We start from the raw sequence: 18,627 nt of genomic DNA, 5'->3' as shown, positions 1-18,627 counted from the left end.
TGAAACGAAAGAAGATTAACACGTTGTTGGACGTTGAATTTTGAATTTTTTTAGATTTTTCAGTTGAAGTTTCAGTAGATCGGTAAATTGGAGTTCAAATCAGTAGGTTTTATACAGTTTTCAGTAGGTCAGTAGATTAAAGTTCAAATCAGTAGGTCTACTGAAAAATCGGTAGACCTGGTAACCTTGAATGCACAGACACAGACTGAGGAGACAGGTTAATTAATATTTAAGCATGCGCAATGTCAAAAAAAAAAAGAAATATTTTAAGAAATAAGTTATTTATTAATGAATATTTTGTTCATAAGAATAATTTCTATTGTAATTTTTTTTAAATAACTTACCTACAATTTATCTAAATTACAGTTTCATTTTTTTGGAATCTAAAAAAAAAATAAACTTAATTTTGGTATAAATAATAAATTTGGCAACAGCGGAATGTCATTTACTTTCATTTTACAGAATCCTTTACATCTGTCAAAAGTGTCAACGTGTCATTCGATCTAGGGAATTTTTTGCCGTCATGTTGTATACTCACGTGTAGCTTTCCGCAGCAAAAAGATAGGTGGTTAGGCATTATTTTCTAAAAACCACATGGATGAATTGTTGGCAAATTCAGCCCTAGAGGCTGAAAAATTTAAGCCAACCGTAGTAAATAAGCTTATTGATCTAAATTATGACTTAGGAAGCCTTTTAGCACAAGACACAAATGAATTTGATACAAATTTATTAAGGTGGGTACAAATACAGCATTGTTTAGTGTGGTGTGTGAGACAAAAATATTTTCTATTTTAGGAGGCAGAAGGAAGATTATTTGCTTAATTTAGCTAGAGATAACACCCAATTACTATTAAATCAAATATGGGACTTAACTACAGAACGCCTAGAAGAAGCTATTGTAGTGAAATTACCACTTCAAATAACTTTATTACCTAGGATGAAACCACTACCTAAGCCCAAACCTTTAACAAAGTGGGAACAGTTTGCCAAAACGAAAGGTATACAGAAAAAGAAAAAATCCAAGTTATCATGGGACCAGCAACTCAAAAAGTGGGTACCCTTATATGGATTTAAGCGAACACAAGCTGAAAAAGAAAAAGATTGGGTTCTGGAAGTTCCCGCCAATGCTGATCCAATGGAGGATCAATTCCAAAAGAAAGCACAAGCTAAAGGTGAGAGGGTGGCCAAAAATGAGTTGCAGAGGTTGAGAAATATTGCAAAAACTAGAAAAATTAAAGTCCCTCGAGTTGGTGTCACAAATCCTGAAGTGTCTACAGCTAAAGATGTAAGTATTTTACTAATTTACAAATCTATAACAGAATTCCTTTAGATAACAGTTTTTTATAACCTAATATTTAATATTATGTAGGTTTATATGTACAATAGAACCCCGATTATCCGTGCTCCTCGGGACCGGATGTTGGCACGGATAATTGAAAAGCACGGATAATCCGAACATTTATTTCTTATTGTAATACATATGTATGTATATCCATACATATAGCCCTACCATAAAAAGACAACAGAAAAAATAAATCTTTCATTATTAGTCTGCCTCTCCGCGTATAGAGTTTCCGTCAAGTGATTTACAATGACGCTATTTTGGTAAAACCTCAAAAATGCAATTTAAGTAATAGAAAATCATAGCACGGATAATCCACAGCCCGGATAATCCACACATGGATAATCGGGGTTCTACTGTACATATATTTTTAACACCTTATGCCAGCGTTTCCCAACCGGTGGGTCGCGACCCACTAGTGGGTCGCGCGCGGATTTTAGGTGGGTCGTGGCGTGGCTCTTACAGTATCCGAATAATGTACTTTATATATCATCATAGGTGAGGGATGGGTCGCAAATATGAAAAAACATGGGAAGGTGGGTCGCCAGACATAAAAGGTTGGGAACCACTGCCTTATGACATATTATATGCCTCATAAAGCACCCAATATGTGTTAGTAAATTATTTTATCTGTATTGTATGACTAAAAAAGTGTCAAATCAGTATTATCCTCTAAAAACAATATTGATAAACAAGCAGTAACTTGACAAAAAATGACTCATTAGCTAGATTTTATTAGTGGGTGTAGTAAAATGCCTTTTACAGAATTAGGCTTCTAAAAGATCAACCTCTTCAACTAAAGGATCAAACTTACTTCTTAATAATAGTTTCGCTAGTTGTTTCTTCATTGATAAGTAAACAAACGTTCATGGGGTGTACAATTGGTTGCTGTACACTTTAAACTTCATAGAGTGCAGAGCATCTGGTAGAACAGTTTCCCATTTAGTGATGTCGAAATTTATGGTTTTCAATGCTAGATTCACTGCTTTCCATATAACTCCATTATATCTTTTGACTTAACCATTTCCTTCAGTGTTATATGGTGTTGTTCTACTTGAAGATATTTCTTTAGACTGTAGATAATTAATAAATTCTTGTGAGTAAAGCTAGTTACCTTGTCAGACCTCTTGTCCAATCTGTGCAGAAGTTAAACCCAGATTTTACAAGAAAGATGATCAACATTTTTAATCAAATCAACAGCTCTGTTCGAAAGATTGAACATTGACTTTACGGGTCCAATACCCAGTTCTTCTAAAAATTCCTATATGCTTACAATCATTGGTGAATTTTCAAGATTTCCATGTGCTACAAGAGCTTAAACATTCAAAATCGATTTTCTCAAAATGTACATGTACAGACATGATGAAAATAATAAAATACTAGCTCACGAAAAGAATGTCAAAAAGAGATGGAGATAGTACTTTGACAGCTTATTAAATGAAGAATTTGACAGACAGCCTGTGGAGTCAACTGAGTCAGTAGCAGCAATGGTCACCAAAATAACAAACGAGGAAGTGGCTCAAGCGCTTCAAAAAATAAAGAAAGGAAAAGCTGTAGGACCAGATGATATTCCTGGGGAAGTATGGAAAGCATTGGGAGAGACAGGAACAAGGTGGCTAGCAGGTTTATTTAATAGAATTATGGAAGTTAAACAAAAGCCAGACGAATGGAGAAGCAGTATACTAGTACCTGTCTGCAAAAACAAGGAGATATACAGCAGTGTACAAACTACAGGGCTATAAACTGCTTAGCCACACCATGAAAATATGGGAGAGAGTAATAATTGATAGACGGATACGTGAAGAGACCGACATATCCAAGAATCAATTTGGCTTTATGCAGGACAGATCAACAACAGATGCAATTTTCATAAGGCAGTTGATGGAAAAATTTATTTATTTATTTACGGGTTTCCCCAATTTAAAAAAAATATACATATATAAACAATAAGTAGAAGTAAAAGTAGTATTAGTAAAGTCCAGTAAAACAGTAAAAAAACTAAAAATAAAATTAAATGAATTAAATGAAAGTGTGACAGCATAAAACTGTAGTAAGTTGATGTGATCTTGATTATTGATATGAGATAATATTCTTATTTGTCATTTAATTTAATCAATGCATTAATAATAATTTAATTAATTAACCAGATCACATATCAATATGTTTTCAATCTCAGGGCGAATTATAAAATTAATTACTTACTTACGTGGCTTCTCAGTATTTCTCAATGGTTCCTAATCGGGATAGGCAAGAAAAGAGTAAAATAATACACACATATGGGTTACAATTATAATCAAAATATTGTTTATTTTATTTAAATGGCAATCACTGCTTAATATTTGCTATATCTTATTATTCCTAAACATAACATTTACACATGGGAATCTTATTTCCTTTTGGTTTCCATGATTAATTATTTATATAAGAAATAAAATAAGATTAAATAAATTATTAGAAGAATTTTTTTGCTTAGCAACAACACTTTAGTTTATTTTAGTAATATTTTGTATTTTGACAACGGCACCCGATTTGGGCGTCGAAACGTTAATAAAATTATTTTTTTCATTTTAATTGTGGCTTATTTCCCATATAAATAATTAATCATAAAAATGCCACAAGGAAATAGCTTCAGAACAACATTTTGGTTTCCAATTGAAAGTTTTTATTAACATTTAACTATTAGGATTTATTAGAAACAATTCTATTTAAGTTTGATGAAGCTTTTCTGATATTATTGATTATGTTCTTCAATTTTAAATGTGATATTTAATACGAAAAACCCATACATTCATGTCCAAACAAATGAGACTGACCTTTTTCTGGTGAACTGAGAATGTCTTCACACAAGACCCGTTTCCTGCTATCCTTGGCTGCGATCAAAACCTCGTCCTGGCTTCCAGTAATGTTCTCCTTTGAAAACTAGCTCGTATAGCTCCCGTTCCTGCTTCTGTCGTGATGCCGTGTTTCTACCTTTTTCGAAACTTCAATCAGCTACCGGGACACTCTTGGCTCAAGGAGGTTCTTTACTCTCGACCTGGCCTACCTCTCGTTCCACGATAGATACTCCACACTCACGGAACTACACCGGCTTTCTCACTCTCCGTACACTACCGTCTACTACTGGACTTCACTTCTCGACAGCTCAAAACATTCTGATCTATCTTTTCATTCATTCCCCTACTTTCTAAATATCCCTTCCAGATTCACAAATCAAACTTCCACCACCAACTCTCATTCGCAGTCTTCCTCAAAACCAATTTTTAATCTTTCTAAATATGCTTAATGGATTTCAAAGAAAATAGTTAATTCCCATTCTAAAATTACTTTCTACTATTTACAAAATTTAATGACCTATTATCTACTTCAACTGAGTCTTATTTAGCATAGGCTAATGATCGAACCTTCCGCGAACAACGATAATGACCTATTGTCTATTTCAACTGAGTCTTATTTAGCATAGGCTAATGATCGAACCTTCCGCGAACAACGATAATGGTACGCGCCATTCACTTTGTTTATTCTCGGCGCATTGTCCCGAGTTTCGTAAGCTTATTCTAATCACTTCTTAAAATTAAATATAACAATTTGTTGTATACAGGTTGTTCTAAATTTATATGCCCGTGGTTGAGAAAATTGAAAATATTTTATATTAAATTGACTTCTGCTTATAATTATCAAAATTTAATTTTCAGATCAAATAGAAATATAACAAATCCCCGCCTTGTATTCGATAAAATTTATCTGCATTTTTAAATAAATTTTCTCGAGGCAAAACCAACTCCCTGTATATTTCCTTACTTTAATCTACGTCTTATATCCTAACTTACTATCTACTTCATGTAATTCTGTCTTTTATTCGTGATATTTGTATACATCGTGAATATTATAAATTCCTCGGATCTTTTCCGAGTTCCTGTGCCTAAACTCATAACTATTTATCCCATTTTCATTATTTACGATGTACGGGCCTTCGAAAACAGGCATCAACTTTGCGCAAATGCCCCCAGGAAGATTTGATACTCGTAATGCCCTCACGAGTACTTTTTCACCCTTTTGGAAAGTCACTGGTCTTCTTTTTCTATTTTGTTCCTGTCTTTGGATATATTTTTCGTTGCTTCGCCGTAATCTTCTCTGTACGGTTTCAATCACCTGTTGATATTCTTTTGGCTCTTGGTCTTCCCATGGCCTTATCGGCAGTACACCCTTCATGATGTATTCTGGGGTCCTTTTTGTTACTGTGCTCGGAATTGTATTTAGATACCTTTCTATTTCCGCCATTTTCCTGTCCCAGTGGCGATGTTGACCATCTGTTGCAATGCGAAGAAATTTCGTCACTTCCTGTATGAATCGTTCCGAAGGATTACTCTGTGGATGCCTGATGCTGACAAAATTTGTCTCTATTCCTCGTTCTCGAAGTTGTCCCTTGAAACGATCATTTCGGAAATACGTTGCATTGTCCAGTAGAATCTTTTTTGGTGTTCCTACTATGGCTATAAAATTGTCGATTTTTCTTAATATTTCTTCCCCCTTTGTGGTGCGGCAACTATATAATTTTACGTATTTTGAAAACACATCCACCATTACCAGAATATGTTTGTTCCTTTTAGTGGTCATAATTAGATCGCTTAACATATCTATTGCTACAATGTCTAGTTTGTTTCGGGCTTCAGTATTTTTGGCAACATTTTCGTTTTTGAAATTCCGACTCTTATATTTTTGACATACATCGCACTTCTGGGTAATTTCCTTTGCAATGCGGTAATCCTGTCGGCTGATGTAATTTTCCCTAAAAACGAGCCAAACTTTTCTGCTACCGATATGCCCATTGTCCTCATGTAATTTCTTTATTATCTTTTCGGCCAATGTCTGTGTCACTAAATATAGTTCCTTTCCGTCTATTCTCTTAAAATATATGTTATTTTCTACTTCCGCTCTTCTTTTCTCTCTTTCCTCTAGGTCTTCTTGGTTTGTCCTTATCTCATTTAACGAATATATCCCTTCTTCTTGTATTAATCTATTTAGTCCCACCTGTAGAGTAATTGTTTCCTTTTTTCCGGTGTCCTCATCCCGTGTTAGAGCGTCGGCTATTATGTTGTCTTTTCCTTTTATATATCGGAACTCAAAATCATACTCCTGTAATAATAGAATTCCTCTATGTATTCTATTATTTACTAATCTATTCTTCATGATATGTACTAAAGCTGCATGGTCTGTTTCGATTGTGAATTTTGCTCCCAATAAGTAAAACCTCAATTTGTTTACGCAATATAGTACACTGGCAAACTCCAATTCTGTAACACTATATTTTCTCTCATGTGTTTTAGTCACTCGAGATATAAAACATATCGGCACTTCTTGGTCGTTTTGTATTTGAGACAGAACTCATGCTGCAAATTTTTGTATGGACGCATCAGTTCGGAGTATAAAAGGTAAATTGTAAATGGGGTGGTATATTTTCGTTCCTTTTGCGAATTCTCGTTTTAATGTTTCGAAAGCTTCCTCCTGTTCTTCTTTCCAATTCCATTTTATTCCTTTTTTAAGCAATTTTATCAGAGGGATTTCCTTTTGGCTCAAATCGGGAATCAGCTTTTTAAAATAATTAATCGTGCCAAGAAAACCTCTCAATGTTTTCAAATTCGTTGGTCTTGGGTATTCATCTATGAGCTTGACTCTGTCTTCGGCTAATCTTACTGTTTTGGTGTCCAATTGAAAACCCAAATAAATGACTTCTTTTTGAAAAAATTGACATTTTTCAATGTTTAATTTCAATCCCGCTGTGTCCAATTCTTCCAGAATTATTGCTATGTGTTCCAGATGACTCTGAGTATCTTGTGAAAAAATTAATAAATCATCGATATAATGAACTATGAAATCTTCATGGCGATTCAAAATGGTATGTAGAGCTCGGACGAGTGCAGCACAAGCACTCTGCAATCCAAATGGCACTACCTTAAACCGGTAGACAATACCATCAATAGAAAAAGCGGTGTAGTTTCTACACTTTTCAGCTAACGGTATCAACCAAAAACTGTGTTTTAAGTCAATTTTCGAAAATATGTGTGACCCGGTGATTCTTCCAAAAATGGCCTCGATGTGATTCATATTGTGATACAGTGTGCTGGTTGATATTCCTGGCATCTAAACATAATCTCAATTCTCCATTGCTTTTCTTTACTATCACAATCGGGTTAACATACGGTGAATCACATCTTTCGATGATTTGATCTTCCAATATTTTATTTATTTCTTCTTTCACCTCTTGTCGATACTTGTATGGAATCGGGTAAGTCTTTGATCGAAAATTTCCCAAGTTTTTCACCTCAAATGAATGTTCGTACTTTTTAGCCACTCTGTTTTCCTCATTGATCAAATTTTCGTAGTTTCTTAACATCAACCGCAATTCTTTTTCTTTCCCTTCTCCACATATCAATTTTCTGTCTTTTTTCTCAGATTCTTCACACATGTTTACCGTGCATTCTGCATCCTCGTTTGCATATACCTCCTCTTCAAATACCACTGTTTCAATCATATTCTTTTCACTTTCATTTTTTAGCTTTATTTCTTCTTCTCCTGAGCTCGTCTCTTCTTTTGAGGAATCCCAGGTTTCCTTTGTTTCTGATACTCTCAAATTTTCTTCTTCTGGGCTCAACTCTTCTTTTGAGGAGCCACAGGTTTCATTTTCTTTTATCTTTTTCTGACCTTTTCTCCTTTTTTTTCTTTGTCCTTGCTTCGCTGCCAAATTCATTTCCACTGTTTGTTCTTTACCTGATTCGTCCGTATTTTGTTTCTCATGTTCCTTGTCCTGTTCTTTTTCTTTTTCTTCTGTTAGTTTCATCGTATTATTTTTAAAATCTATCACTACATGTCATGTGACATGTTTGGCATTATTACACATTGTAGTGCATACATATTCTTACCCAGTCGTACCATTACTCGTATGCCTTCATTTATAGTTGCCAATGTCCGTTTGTTTGCGCCCACTAAATTTACCCTAGGTATTTTGTAAATTAAATTTGTTAAGTTAACTTCTTCTATTAGTTTTCTGTTGACCAATGTTATTTCAGATCCAGTGTCTATCATAATTTTAATTGGTTTCTCGTTGATAAATCCATCCACAAATTTTAAATTAACTCCATTTTTCTTTTCGTTGTTTCCTGCCAATTTAATAAACTCCTTGGGGTGACAAAAGATTCCTGTTTGATTTTTGGTTTTTAGTGAGCGCCGTCGTGAAAAGACGCCGGTTGCTCATCGTTGTTTATATTTTCGTCATAATGTCTCTCTCCGTCATATTCATCTGTCTGGGTATTATTTACTTCTCTTCTATTTTCTCTTGGTCTGTCGGATCTGTTTCGGTTTTCTCGATATCCCTGTTCATTTTGTCTACCATTATTTCTGTTTTCTTGATTTGAGCGTGTGGTGTTTCTATTCTGGTATTCTCGATTTCTATCCTCATTCCATTGCCTATTTCTTTGTTCATAATTTCCTCTTCCGTTGTCTCTATTTTCGTTTTCCCTTCTGGGATTAAAATCTCGTCTTGTATAGTCCCTCCTATTTTGATTTCTATCTCTGTAATCTTGTGTTTCTCGGGGCCTGTAATCTTCTCGCGACCTTCTTGATTTTCTTTCTCTTAGACGTGATTCTCTTATTTGTAGGAATTGGCATAAACTATCTATGTCTTTGTAGTTTTGCAATGTGATATGGTCTTCCAGCGTTTCTTCGAAATGTCTTGCAATCAGTTCGACTAATTGTTCCGATGAGTAATTATATTGTAAATGTTTTGCATTATTGTAAATTTGTAACGCATAGGTATGTCCTTTGTGATACACCCATCCTATCATTGTATTTCCCATTTTGCAATTCCTTGTTAATTTCCAATTGTTGGACCTTTCCCCAGAAATAATTCAAAAATTTTTGTTCAAATTGTTGCCAATTGCCGAATTCTTCTTCTTTGCTATCGAACCATAGGCTTGCTTCATATTTGAGATGGTTTCTGATAGTTTCTTTTGCTGTTTCGAAATTTCCGATGTGCTGTATTTTCTTTTTCAGGCTATTTATGAACGGCACTGGGTGTAATCTTCTTACATCCCCGCCAAACCTTATCTTCACGTCATCTGTGCTGTGTATAACCATTTCTCTTCTTTCTCCGACATTCTGTTGCGTCCTGTTTTCGGTGACTTGTTTTTCTATTTCTGTGATTCTTTTTTCCACTTCTTCTCTGTCTACTTGAATAGCATTTTCCAACTTATTTTCCAAATTTTCTAGTTCCTTTTTCTGGCCATTCGTTAACTCCTCCATTTTGTTTTGAATTTTCATTTCTTGTTCTTTCATGTGGTCCTTCATTCTAATTTCTTGTTCTTGCATGTGATCTTTAATTTTCATTTCTTGCTGTTCTATCTCGTTTTTCATTCTTGTCAAACATCCTTTTATTTCCTTTTCATACTTTTCTATGCGTTCCTCTATTTTCTTATTGTTCTCTTCTATTGCTTGTTTTGTTTCCTGTTGATTGTCATCCATTTTTTTCTCCACTTTATCCATTTTCTTTGATGTTTCTTCCTGATTTTTATCCATTGTTTGTTTTGTTTCTCTTTGATTGTCATCCAGTTTTTGTTGTGTTTCATCCATTTTCTGTTCCATTCTTTGTGACTGGAGTTGCATCATTTGTAATATTTTATCTATTCCTGATAATTCTTGCTGTTCTGATGCCATGATTGTCTTGTCTAAAATATCTTCTTGGTCTGAATTATTCTCTTGATTTGAATGTTCTTTTTGTTTTTTGTTGTCTTTGCTTTGGCTTCTTGTCACAGACATTTGTTTTCAAGAAGTACTGTCCCCGCCAAATATGAAATTTTACTAGTATGTTACCAAGACGACTTTTTCTCACCCAAATATTATAAATTGTCAATAAATATATCAAATGTAAATATCGTAAAAATAAAATATTAAATCAGTTATGTAAAATTTGTACCTAAAGAGATCTAAAATTTTATGTTATCAAATGTAAGTATCTCACTTTTTACCACAGGCATATAAATTTTCAAATACCGGCTTTACTCTTTCTATCCTTCAAATTTGCCACTAGAAATACTTTACAATGCTTTCCACGTTGGACGACAGTTGATGTGATCTTGATTATTGATATGAGATAATATTCTTATTTGTCATTTAATTTAATCAATGCATTAATAATAATTTAATTAATTAACCAGATCACATATCAATATGTTTTCAATCTCAGGGCGAATTATAAAATTAATTACTTACTTACGTGGCTTCTCAGTATTTCTCAATGGTTCCTAATCGGGATAGGCAAGAAAAGAGTAAAATAATACACACATATGGGTTACAATTATAATCAAAATATTGTTTATTTTATTTAAATGGCAATCACTGCTTAATATTTGCTATATCTTATTATTCCTAAACATAACATTTACACATGGGAATCTTATTTCCTTTTGGTTTCCAATTGAAAGTTTTTATTAACATTTAACTATTAGGATTTATTAGCAACAATTCTATTTAAGTTTGATGAAGCTTTTCTGATATTACTGATTATGTTCTTCAATTTTAAATGTGGTATTTAATACGAAAAACCCATACATTCATGTCCAAACAAATGAGACTGACCTTTTTCTGGTGAACTGAGAATGTCTTCACACAAGACCCGTTTCCTGCTATCCTTGGCTGCGATCAAAACCTCGTCCTGGCTTCCAGTAATGTTCTCCTTTGAAAACTAGCTCGTATAGCTCCCGTTCCTGCTTCTGTCGTGATGCCGTGTTTCTACCTTTTTCGAAACTTCAATCAGCTACCGGGACACTCTTGGCTCAAGGAGGTTTTTTACTCTCGACCTGGCCTACCTCTCGTTCCACGATAGATACTCCACACTCACGGAACTACACCGGCTTTCTCACTCTCCGTACACTACCGTCTACTACTGGACTTCACTTCTTGACAGCTCAAAACATTCTGATCTATCTTTTCATTCATTCCCCTACTTTCTAAATATCCCTTCCAGATTCACAAATCAAACTTCCACCACCAACTCTCATTCGCAGTCTTCCTCAAAACCAATTTTTAATCTTTCTAAATATGCTTAATGGATTTCAAAGAAAATAGTTAATTCCCATTCTAAAATTACTTTCTACTATTTACAAAATTTAATGACCTATTATCTACTTCAACTGAGTCTTATTTAGCATAGGCTAATGATCGAACCTTCCGCGAACAACGATAATGACCTATTGTCTATTTCAACTGAGTCTTATTTAGCATAGGCTAATGATCGAACCTTCCGCGAACAACGATAATGGTACGCGCCATTCACTTTGTTTATTCTCGGCGCATTGTCCCGAGTTTCGTAAGCTTATTCTAATCACTTCTTAAAATTAAATATAACAATTTGTTGTATACAGGTTGTTCTAAATTTATATGCCCGTGGTTGAGAAAATTGAAAATATTTTATATTAAATTGACTTCTGCTTATAATAATCAAAATTTAATTTTCAGATCAAATAGAAATATAACAGTACATTACAATAAAACTAAATTTAACATACACACAATCCACGTTATGCAGTGACAATACATAATAATATAATATAAACTGACATTAATCAACTAACTACAGACAATAAAAAAATTAACACATTACATAATACAAAAGCATTATCCATGGCAAAAATTAACAAATCCACTGAAAATATAATATTAAATATTAAACATAAGTGCTGACCGGAAAAATTGATTTTAGTTGGTTTTTAAATACTCGACTGGAAGAAGAGAATAAATCGATGTCCAAATCATTCAGGCGACTTAAAGTTCTATCTATTGGTGAGTTAAGACCATAGTTAGTTGAATGATGAGGTACATGGAACAAGTTATTATTTCTCAGATTATGGTTTGGAATATTAAAGTTTATTAATTTTAATAAATCAGGACAATTGATTTCACTATTTAATAGTTTATAAATAAAAGCTAGATCATTTATAATTCTACGGTCTTTTAAGGAGTGCAAATTGAGATCACTACGGATGATGGTATAGTTGTGGTTTAGTTCAATAACATATCCCAATCTGTATGCTGCAAATCTTAAAAACTTATTTTGAACTCTCTCGAGACAAACAACATGAACATTATAAAATGGTGACCAGACAATAGAGGAGAATTCTAATATAGATATAAGAAATGATGAGTAAACAGCCTTTATTGTATTAAGGGAAAGATCAGCACAACTGCGAAGTATATAACCCAGTACTTTTGAAGCCTTTGCTGTCACATAGTTAATGTGATCCACAAACGTTAAGTTTTCATCGAATATTACTCCTAAATCCTTTACTGCTCTAACATAAGAGAGCGCTTTACTGACGATGACATATGATGATTGATATTTTTTTGCAACTTTGTGGAAGCTAATGAAATGACATTTATTAATGTTTAAAAAGAGTCTGTTTTTGTTACACCACTCAACTAAATTATTGAGATCGTTTTGAAGGAGACTACAATCTTCATGATCTTTGATAGATCTGTAAATCTTCAAATCATCAGCAAATAGCAAGTACTTAGAGTGATTAAAACATTCACCTATGTCGTTAATAAACAGATTGAACAGAAGGGGCGAGCAATGAGCACCTTGTGGAACTCCAGATTTTATTTGTATTGCATCTGACATAAATGAACCCAGTTTGACTTTTTGTGTGCGACCTATTAAATAGCTATCAAACCACTTTAAAAGCTGATCGCTGAAACCATATGCCTTAAGTTTATGTAGCAGTAAGTAGTGGTCAATCCTATCAAAGGCTTTTGAAAAGTCTGTGTATACACAATCTACCTGACATTTTCTTTCCAGATCTCTGATAATAGATGTTTCATAAGATAATAAGTTTGTAGTTGTGGATTTCTTGTGCATAAAGCCATGTTGATAATTATTTATTAATTGTTGACAAGTAAAACTAATATGGTTATAAATCAACTTATCAAGTAGTTTAGGAATGGTCGATTGTTTAGATATACCTCTGAAATTTTCTATATTTTCTCTTTCGCCAGATTTAAAAATTGGAATTAAATGGCTAGTTTTCCATTTATCAGGAAGAATGCCTAATTTCAATGATAAGTTATATAGAACAAACAATGGTTGAGTTAGACTGTAAGCACAGTTTTTCAAGAAAAAATCGGGAAGACCATCCGGTCCAGCTGTTACATTATTAGAAAGTTTTGACAAACCATCAAAAATAACTTCCGCTGTCAAAGAATCACACTTTATAGATGAATAATTATTAAATGTGTCATGATAACTTACATCCAGGGAAGAAACATAAACTTCAGAGAAGTAAACAGCAAAAAGTTCACTTATCTGATCACCATTCACAGCTTTTTTATCAGCTAGATACATATTATTAGGAACATCATATAGATTATTTTTTCGGCTAAAAAATCTCCAAAATGACCTGGGATCGGTATTAAAATTATTTTCAAGGTCTTTTTTGTAATTCACAAAACATTCTTTAGATAAAATATTACATTGACTACGTAACTTTGAAAATTCTATGTAATAACAGCGATTGCCAGTATTCTTGTAATTTTTGTGAGCTATTTTCTTTTGGATGATTAAATTTCTCAACTCAGCATTGAACCACTTTGGGAAAGTTGATACCTTACTTTTCTTTTTGGGCACAAAAAGATTTAATGCCATACTCATAATATGATAGAAATTGTGTACTGCAGTATTTATGTCATTTAAATTTAAATACTTGTGCCAATTGATAGGTCCCAAATAATTCTGTAAGCTAATATAATCAGCGTTTCTGAAATCATAGTAAAATTCTTGGCACAGTAAATTATTTGTAATGCCCGATATAGGTAAATCAAAGGAGTATGGTTTGTGATGGCTAGATTCAGAAAAAATAGGATCTATTGCAGATGAAACTAGAATACTATCCACATTCGAAAATAGTAGATATAAAAACTTATTATTAGAGTTAGGAATAGTAATATGCTGTTTAAAATCAAGAAAAGCATAACATTGTGCTACACTAGAAATGTTTTCATTCATCTGAGATGGTGATATATTATTTAAATCGGAAGTTATATTAGGCAAGTTAAAATCACCAAAAATATAAAAGTTGCATTTATTATACTGAATTCTCAAATCTTCAATCGTTTCAACATGTGATAGATAACAATTATTTGGACTGTTAGGAGGAATACACACGCCACCAATGATAAAATTAAAATTTGAAACAGAACAAGATATAAATAACTGCTCCACTGAATTGTTTATGAGGCTCATTCTAAAAGCTTTTATTTTTCTATGAATAAGTATCAAAATCCCTCCACCTCTACTTTTAGTACTTGAAAGATTAGATCTATCACATCTGAATATCTGATAATTAACCAAATAAAGTTCCTTATCTAGGAAATCATCGTTCAACCAACTTTCAATAATGACAAATATATCAAAGCAAGAACAATTAACTGCTGCAGAGAAATCAGATAATTTTGTCCTTAAACCTCCTACATTGTGACAGTAGATTTTCAGTGTATTGGAAACTTGTGGAATGATCATTTCGAGTTTTTTTGCTGATTATATTTGGTTATTTTAGGCTCACCATTAATATACCTTATAACTAGATCTTTCTCACCTTTAGATTTCCTTTCTGCCAATTCAGTTTTTAACTTATTTAAGATGTTTTGTTGAAGACACGTGAGGTCAGCACTTATGAAAATATGTCTATCACGGCTTACATTATATTTATTTTTTAACACATCAAATACATCCTGGGGTCTTGAGAGCTCCACCTTTACAGAACGATATCCATTTTTATTTTTCTTGCCAACTCTGGTTATCTTAACAATACTTATTTCATCACTGGAGGCTTCACTTATGATTGAACGCACAGTTGTAGTGTCATTTGGGGATTCTGGCAAATTAAAGATCATAATGTTCCTAGCTCTAGCATTACGCTCTTGAATTTCGTTAATTATAGATTCATCATTCGAAATTGACGGTGTAGTAGTTAATTGTGGTATAGAAGTGTTTTTGGCTTCAATACTTTCCTGAAGATGTTTCACCTCTAGGCGTAACTCGCCCACGATTTTGTATAATTTAGGTACAGCTGCCATGCCCTCCAAACATTGCTGACAGAAATACTTCAGTTGACGACTGTTCTTTAGGTCCATGACTCTCAGTTCCGAAGCCGAGAGTTCCGTGCATTTTCGATGTAAACTCCTTTCACAGCTATCACAACTCAGTGCATCCTTGGAGTCACTGATGTCTTTGTCACATTCTAAACAATTCATTGCCATAATTAAATGTATGAAATCATTGTATTGCAAAGAACGTCGGTCGTAACAGTAGCCACTTCCAAAAGATAAAATTAAAAGTAATAAATAAGTACTTAAAGGTTAATGATATTTACTGAATTTTTCTTGATCATTAACCAGTTTGTTTATAAGAACCACTTTTTGTAACTGTTATGGTTTGGGAAATAATAATATCACTTATTTCAATTATTTCACTTATGATGCCAACCTACTGAAAACAAATTGCATTATATTGTAGGTCTCAATCCCAGCAATATTTTGATATTAAAATCACTAATTAAAACGAAAAATTTCCACACAAAAACTTAGTTTTAACAAGAACACATTTTAGTCTAAGAGCTAGAGGCGAGAAATCATCGTCATAAGTAATATGGAGTTTGGCATGTGAAATGTGTCTATTGTATGTTGATAATTATGACCCCTTTCAGGCTGACACCTCAGTGGATACAGGGAGTAGCAATAAGGGATGAAAGGGGAAAGTTAACGCAGTCATTAAAGGTTTTCACCTCCTTTTTTGTTAAACCTCCATCGATTTACATGAAAATTGGTGAGTAGTTAGAGCATACCTCAAGAAATAAAACTGATATGATGCCAACGTGCGCTTTTACCCTGGGGGTGGATGCCACCCCTTCTCAGAGGTGAAAACTATTTTATTAAAAATAACCCCACTTATCGATAGAGGGACAAATTTTAAGCAAAATTTATTACCTCTAATTATTAAAATAAATCAATACTTTTTGAGTTATTAAAGATCAAAGATTTGAATTTTTCGTGAAATAAATGAATGGTGTAAAGCGGTTTTTCGTAAATAATTCAAAAAGTGTAAGTTTTATCAAAATAGTTATGATTACCAAAATTGAAGATAATAAAAAATAAAAGAGATTTCTTATTCGAAAAACCTTCGAGAATTAATAAAAAGTGAGTTATAGGTGATGGAATGTATATTTTTTTCGGCTAGTACCCAAATCTATGTATTCAAGCTCAAATAACGGGAAAACGATGCATTTTATAAAATATATTTACTGAACACTTGTCAAAGTACTTAGAAATATGTATCAAATGAGCTTCCGGAAAAGTTGATACCATTAAACATTATGCTACAAACATTTTTCAAAGTTTAGGCTCCAAGAATTTGGAGCTGGAGCTTAATTATTATATTATTTTTTATATAAGTTTTTAAAATTGTTTTAAGACATTTATATAAAATATAGCAAAAATGTATTTGAATATTATGTCAAATGTGCCCATTATTGGACACCCTCAGTTTCTGTACATATTCAGTTAATACAGGGGCGGTTCTAGACCAAAAAAAGTGGGGGGCATGGGAACACAACCGGTGAATAAACAAGATAACGTGCCTTTTTAAAGAAAATTTTAGTACAAAAGTACTGTAAAAACTGAAGGGGGGCAGCTGCCCCCCTGCTCCTGGCTAGAACCACCACTAAGTTTATATCGATAGAAAAAATTCAACTAAATATCGAAATAATATAAAAAATAATATTTTAGTAACATACATATTATTTCAAAAATATATTACTTCATATAAACTGTAAAAGAATTGAAATACCAAATAAATAAATATTACTTATTAATTTTAATGTAAGTAATGTTAAATGGCGGGTTACAAATTTTTGGTGCTGTCTACCCAATGATTTATGTATTATGTATATTATATTGTATAATATACAGTGTGTCTACTTAAGTTTGACACATATATTACGGGACACTTTTTTATTTTTAATTTTACGAAATAAAGTTATAATTCATAAAAAGTTCCGCATCGTCTAAAACCTACGATTCAATCATCAGATAGCAAATTTTATCTATATTATAGGAGGTGTTTTAAAAAATATGAATTTCGCTCAAGATTAAAGTACCTTTTTTCACACTGTTGTAAATTATTGTTACTACGAAAAATTGTTTGGAATTAAAAACTGTGTTCTAATATGCAATAGTTGTTATTATTATAATTAAATAATTAATAATTATTATAATAATGTAACTATTATCTACATTCTTCTAATAAAAAGAAAATATTTAATTTTTTTCTCAAATTAGAGATACCTACCAATCATCATTTTCATTTATAACTCTTTTATTATTAATTTTACGAACAAAAAAAAAATATTCTTCATAAAAAGATCTGCACGGTCTAAAATCCAAGATGCAATCATAAACATAAGATTATATAAAATTGTATGATTTTAGTCGATGTGTAAAAAATATGAATTTAAATAGTAGGATATAATTGCACATTAAACATAATTTTTAATTCTAAACAACTTTTCATAATAGCAATTTTCCATATTAGGAATTTAAATACATACAAAACAAAGTTTTCGTTATAATAATGCTCGCATTTTAACTTGTTATATTTAAATTGTAATAAAACGAACTTGATAATAAATTATAATCCTAACTTCATTCCCAAAATGCCTTTAAAAATTATTCTGTTAACAAATTTCAAAATAAATATATAAATAGCGTATGTTTTAATTTTCACTTTTTCCTAAAAACTCGAAAGTATTTTCATCATCACTTGCTTAGCTTTGATGTTATAAACTTCATCTGGAGCTCACTTGATAGGTATTCTTGAGTACTTTGACAAGTGTTCAGTAAATATATTTTATAAAATGCACCGTTTTCCCGTTATTTGAGCTTGAATACTTAGATTTGGGTACTAGCCGAAAAAAATATACATTCCATCACCTATAACTCACTTTTTATTAATTCTCAAAGGTTTTTCGAATAAGAAATCTCTTTTATTTTTTATTATCTTCAATTTTGGTAATCATAACTATTTTGATAAAACTTACAGTTTTTGAATTATTCACGAAACACCGCTTTACATCATGCATTTATTTCACGAAAAATTCAAATCTTTGATCTTTAATAACTCAAAAAGTATTGATTTATTTTAATAATTAGAAGTAACAAATTTTGCTTAAAATTTGTCCCTCTATCGA

General features: G+C 32.4%; 1 protein-coding gene across 1 annotated transcript in view; it reads left to right on the top strand.

Annotated features, from left to right (window-relative positions):
- Nucleotides 1-493: 493 nt before the first annotated feature.
- The window catches only part of LOC114341884 (ribosome biogenesis regulatory protein homolog), a 62,278-nt gene continuing 44,144 nt past the window's right edge, over nucleotides 494-18,627 (top strand). The window contains exons 1-2 of the mRNA XM_028292696.2: nucleotides 494-734; nucleotides 796-1,285. Of these exons, the coding sequence (XP_028148497.1) occupies nucleotides 595-734; nucleotides 796-1,285 (630 nt within the window). The 5' untranslated portion in view covers nucleotides 494-594. The remainder of the gene's footprint in view (nucleotides 735-795; nucleotides 1,286-18,627) is intronic.

The sequence above is a fragment of the Diabrotica virgifera genome, chromosome 8 (genome assembly GCF_917563875.1).
Source record: "Diabrotica virgifera virgifera chromosome 8, PGI_DIABVI_V3a".
Lineage (NCBI taxonomy): Eukaryota > Metazoa > Arthropoda > Insecta > Coleoptera > Chrysomelidae > Diabrotica > Diabrotica virgifera.
This window is presented reverse-complemented; position numbering and strand designations above follow the sequence as displayed.